At 34.4% G+C, this 5,708-nt stretch overlaps 1 protein-coding gene across 1 annotated transcript; it reads right to left on the minus strand.

Moving 5' to 3' along the window:
- Window positions 1–204: 204 nt before the first annotated feature.
- Window positions 205–4,530, minus strand: LOC111373355 (pre-mRNA-processing factor 17-like). Its single transcript, XM_022995876.1, has 2 exons — window positions 2,591–4,530; window positions 205–882 (listed from the first exon to the last, which is right to left on the minus strand). Exons 1-2 carry the CDS (start codon window positions 4,375–4,377, stop codon window positions 876–878), a joined length of 1,794 nt encoding a protein of 597 aa, XP_022851644.1. The 5' UTR covers window positions 4,378–4,530; the 3' UTR covers window positions 205–875.
- Window positions 4,531–5,708: the final 1,178 nt, after the last annotated feature.

Here is a 5,708-nt window from a genome sequence, read left to right on the forward strand (position 1 = left end):
ATCACATATTTTGTATTTTCTCTATATACAAAAAACACTATGAAGAGAAATAATAAGATTAATCTTCAACAACACAGCATCATGATTACAGAAGAACATAATCCATAATCATAAAATAACATAGTTCATGACAAAACAACTCAATCCAGTTGGTTCTGTAATCCAATTTACTCAAGGACAAAAGACGACGAACACAAATTCATCTAAAGGCAAGGACCTAGAATATATTCATCGTCTGGATGTGTAAATTCGTTGCATACATGCAACAACTGAGACACATCAAGCATGTAATGTAACTGAAAAGGGCACCTCAAGAATTTGCAGCCCATTCTTGTGCTGTATGTACAAAAATCTAAACCATTTTCCAAGGAAAATAATTCATCCAGGATAATGGTCAGAAAATCACATAATCACACATTGTAGTTTTGGTTAGACAGGAATGGGAGCATCCTCTGTAATATAATCATATTTTTTCTCAGCCAAGTGAAAAAGTTTGATCTAGAGGGGGAAAGAAAGGCAGGTGGAGAGTAGAGTCATGCTAAAACTGAAATTAACAGCATAATCTACTAATGTTACAAACGGATCTTGAGAGCAGAAAAAAAATTCACACAATTTGAAATTCAATCCAAGATAACGTTAGGCTAGCGAGGGTAATTTTCTCATCTAACAGGATACAAAAATCATGATACTGACAGATGGTATGATGAGTACATTGGAGGCAGCTTCATCTTGATTTGTCTAAACATCTTATCATGAAGGGAAATCATCTCTTCGGATGATATGAGCATTCATAATTTACTGAGTATACTCAATATCTGTAATTCTCAATTATGTTGATCTGGTACATTACATGGCAATCAACAGCTCCGAAGGGTTTAGTCCCTGCAAACCAGTGAAAATCTATTAGGTATTCCCAAGGTTTGAACAATTTTAACAGAATTGTGCACATTCAGAAAAGCATACATAAAAATCCTAACAGTGCACCAAGTGCCACATCTAAAGAGGGCATAAGATTCCAAAGTAGTACGATAATAAATGCAAAGAGTGCAAAAGGTAGAGGGTGGTTTTTGGAGTAATTTTCCTCCACCATTTTGTTTTCAAGAGAATTAAAAGATAAGAGGGGGAAGAAAGACCCTTTCCACACACTGATTAAACTTTCTTAAAAGCAAAATGGAAACGATAAAGATATAAGAAAAGCTTTTAGATCATGTTGCTTAAAAAAAGAAGTCAAGTTACTTTTAAATAACTTTTTGTCTCCAATGCCGTTAAGATAACATACTTTCAAGTTAAAAAAGTTACTTTTGTTAAAAGTAACTCTTACCATCCTCTCAAATAAGTAACTTACTTATTTCCGACTTTAAACAACAAAAAAAATTTCTTTATTTTAAACTCGCTTGTATGCTTGCAACTTTTAGGCTTAGCCAAACATACTGTTTGTCAATTCCCAGGTCAGACAAGCAGAAAAAAAATACTATAGCTCAAAAAAGGACCCTCAAGGAAAGCAAAAGTTTGAGTTGAAGGTGAACAGACCAGCACAAGAACACGCTATAGCTCATAATACGATACTCAATCATTTCACAGTACAAGGTTACTCACAAACAATCAGGATGCATGCTTCTGTTAGTTACCAGTAATGTGTACTAATGCATGTCTAATATTTGATTTGCAATAAATTACCTAATTAATCAAGAAACATCCACAAACACAAAATAGCAGACTAATATGCCATTTCTTCAACAGGGGAAATTCTAAGAAAAAGGAAATGAAGCACAGCATAAAATCTAGAATCAAAATATTTATAAGGGAAAAAAGATAATTTAAAGTTCAGTTAAACTGATACCTAATTTTCATTTCCCACATGTTTTATGACAATTTCCAAGTCTTCATGTATTTTCAACACAATCATTCTTTGAATATAAGATCATGTTCTTTCATAAGAAAAAATATTCAAGAGAAGTTAGCACGCTCTCATCAACAGTGAAATGAAGGGGATTACATGATTCTTCAGCCGAAGATGGTGTCAATAACAAATTTGAGTACATAAATAACTTTTAGTCAGTTGAAGTTAAAAATAAATAAGTTTTTTTTGTTTTAAAAATAACTACTACACTACAGTTAAGCTCAAAATCAAAATTTTAGTAGATTTTCATAAAAATTGATGACGTGCAATTGAAAAGCTGATAATCACATGAAATGTGTGGTTGAAAAAGAATTTGAGGAAAAATAAGTTTTAGAAAATGGGAGCCAACCAGGGGCTTAATTTTCGTGCTTATAACAAGCAAACTACCCGCTAACAAAAATGACCTCCCATGTTTCGCACATTTATTTTTTATCCTTCCTGACTCTGATATAAGAACATCAGTATTCCAGCATTAGTATTTTCACACAAGATTCGAGGGCACTCTTTATCATACACCTGGCTTGCATATTTCCAGTATATGACTTTCCATACGTTCATTAAGTAAAGATAACCTGGCTAGTATCTACAAATAATTTCACATGTTATAAGATAGCAATAACTTATATAAAAATAGCATAACTGTTATCAGCATTATATAAAGATTACTCAGCCAAGGATTCAAATTCATACCAGTATTTAATCAAGCCATCCCACCCACAGGTAGCTACTTTACTCTGTTCCAACGGATGCCATTCAGAACCAATACAAACTCCCTCGTGGCACTTTAAAGTTCTAAAGACCTTGCAACTCTTCCAATCCCAAAACCAGCACCTTCCTTCACCATCACCGGACATAACAAACCGCCCATCAGGCGAAAAATTAACTTGACAGGCATATCCTGCCACAATGTGCCCTGCAAATCTTTTCTTTTTGTTCAACTGAAATCTCTCTCTAGTACTGTATATAAGTATCTGATTATCCAAACTTTGACATGCAAGCCAGTTCCCATTGGGGTGCAAAGAAATTGATGGCATTGAATGCATATGTGGCTCACTAATATACTTAATCACAACTGGAATCCCATACTCCCAGACCCGTAACGACTTATCATCGCTGGAAGTCACAAACCTCCGATTATTATCGACAAAAGTGATTGTATTCACTGCCCCCAAATGCTGATCATACTCCTGTGTAATCTGCCCAGTATTCATATCCCATTGTACAATCTTCTTATCACTCATTCCAGCTAACAAGACATTCTGCTTATCCTCATCTGGATTGAGTCTCACTACATATGGAATCTTCCCAGTTGAAAAGGTTGATATAACTTGTCCTGTCTCTGTATCCCAATACTTAATATTCTTATCATACCCTGCCGTCAAGAATTTAGTTCCATCATTACAGAACCAAATATCCCTCACAGCCTTCGAATGCCCCATGTAAGTCCTCATGCATTTCCCCGAATTAAACACATCCCATATCTTCACCTTTGTGTCCATACCTGCAGACAGTATCAAGTGACCGAACTTTGGGAAAAACCTAATAGCCGAAACCCCCTTAGTATGCCCACTCCATGTGTGAACCAATCTCTTTGGTATATAACAATGATCATTGCTCGCCTTTGCATCCTTTGGAGGCTCAATCCAAGACCTCCCTTGGTAATCCTTCTCCTCTTTCCCATGAAATGTACTCTTGTCGGCGTGCGCCTCACCTTTCTCTTTATCTCCCCCTTCCTTCTCACCCTTCTTCTTCGCGTGCTCCTCGGCATATTTCTTCTGCTCCTCTGTCAGCTCTCCTTGCAGCCATTCTTTCTTACCTGCCCACGGACTCTTCCTATTCTTCATCAACCAAGCCTCAGTGGCCGGATTATCCACCTCTGCTAAATCCATAGGATCATTCCCCTCATTCTCCATCTCCTCCAGCATCTCCTTCTTTTTCTCAAGTTTCCGCTTCTTCTGCTCATGTTGCGGTATATTATACACAGAAACACCATCATTTTGCTTCAAAGCTTCAACATCCCCAACATAATTGTTCTCAGTAGGGTCTGCTGCATACCCAAATTTATAAAAAGTATTATATTGTTCATCAAACACAAACGGCTCAATAGCAGCATTCTCAACAAATCCAAGCTTATGATTCCGGAGGCCCTGCGCAAGCCCATCCTTGGCGTAAGGATGGGCCGGGCCAACGACAGGAGCCCAAAGTTGGTCATAGGTGGGGTTGAACGAAACAACATGCTGGGTCGGATTTAGGGGTTTTTGTGCATCGGATTGTACCTTGCCAGCGACAGTAAGAGACAGCATAGTGTCGTCCACACTTGGAGCAGCGGATTTGGAGGGAAGGGACATCCGAAGAGGGGAAGAATCTGGAGACGGGTCCTGGCCCGATGTTGTTTCGGGTTGGAGCTCCGATTTGGGTTCAACTTCATCCTCCTCTTCTTCCAAGTCTAGATCTCTGTACGACTGCAGCAAATCCATGGATTCAGTTGCAACTCGGCTGCTGGACACGGGGGGCTAGACGCAATGGATTTCACCAACTAAAATGCTAGGGTATTATGGAATTAATGGAGAAGCGGAAAATTTTGGAGCAGCACAGTGCGGAAGTTACGGGGTTGTTTTTAACGGGAAATACCTGGAAATGACCTAAATAGAAAGGTCATTTTTCCAAAATAGCCTTTGGCTCATTCTGATATCTAAAATACCCTTTATAATATTGCATAATAAGTTAATGAAATATAAAGATCTTTCAATTTAGTCCTTAAAAAATCAGATACTGTATGAATTTTAATAGATTATTAGATTTATTTGATTTATGTTCGTTCTAAGTAACACCCCCATTTATTGGTATCAGAACCATAGAGATCATGGAAATTAAAATAAAAAAAATAAATACTTATTGACGTTTAGAAGAAGAAAAAGGTAGTTATATATTTTTAGAATCTATTCATAATAAATTAAAAATAATGACTTTAACAATAATTAAAGAGCTTCCTAAAGAAATAAAAGAACAAATATTATAAAAATTAATAATAGAAACAATAAAGGATATATATACATATGAAAAAATTATTAATATATATGAAAATGAAAGAAAATAAATTATATTATAAAGAAAAATATGAGTACAATTGATAATACACGTCAAAAATTGAATAAATTGCTTTTAAAGATGAATAAAATACAAGAAGAAATATGAAATATAATGTTAATACCAGAAGGAATGAGAATACCAAATAATAGACAATTAAAAAAATTAAAATGTGAAAGACTAAGACTTGAGAGCAAATATTTTACTATAGTAAAAGAAGAATTAGTAGATCCAGAAACAGCTGAAAGAAGATTTAGGAAAATAATAGATAAAAAGGAAGAAAAAAAGATGAAAATTAACTTATGAGTTAGAAATAAGAAAAAATTAGATGTCAATAAGTGAATACATGGAAGAATTAAAATTATTAATAAAAATTTTAATAAATGATATACAAGATTTGAGAAATGAAGTAAAAGAAACAAGAAACGATATAAATATATTAAAATTGATATTAGAGAATTAAAAGAAAATAATAAAAATAAAGATAAGAAAATAGATAAAAAAAACTTATAGAAAAAGAAATGACTCAGATAGGAAAGAAACATATAAAAAAATAAAATATAGTCATAGAAACAGAAAGCATGGATGACGAATTTAGAAAGAATATATTAGCAAAAATACTAGAAGACGAAGAAGAATCTAGAGAAAAATCATTAGGAAAATTAAAAATTGAAGAAAAATAAGATAAAAATGAATAAAGAATTAGATTTGTTAATAGAAA

Source organism: Olea europaea, unplaced genomic scaffold, assembly GCF_002742605.1.
Source record: "Olea europaea var. sylvestris unplaced genomic scaffold, O_europaea_v1 scaffold1119, whole genome shotgun sequence".
Lineage (NCBI taxonomy): Eukaryota > Viridiplantae > Streptophyta > Magnoliopsida > Lamiales > Oleaceae > Olea > Olea europaea.

Excerpts from the sequence above, each read along its gene's own strand:
- LOC111373355 (XM_022995876.1), bottom strand. The coding sequence starts at position 4,377 with ATGGATTTGCTGCAGTCGTACAGAGATCTAGACTTGGAAGAAGAGGAG.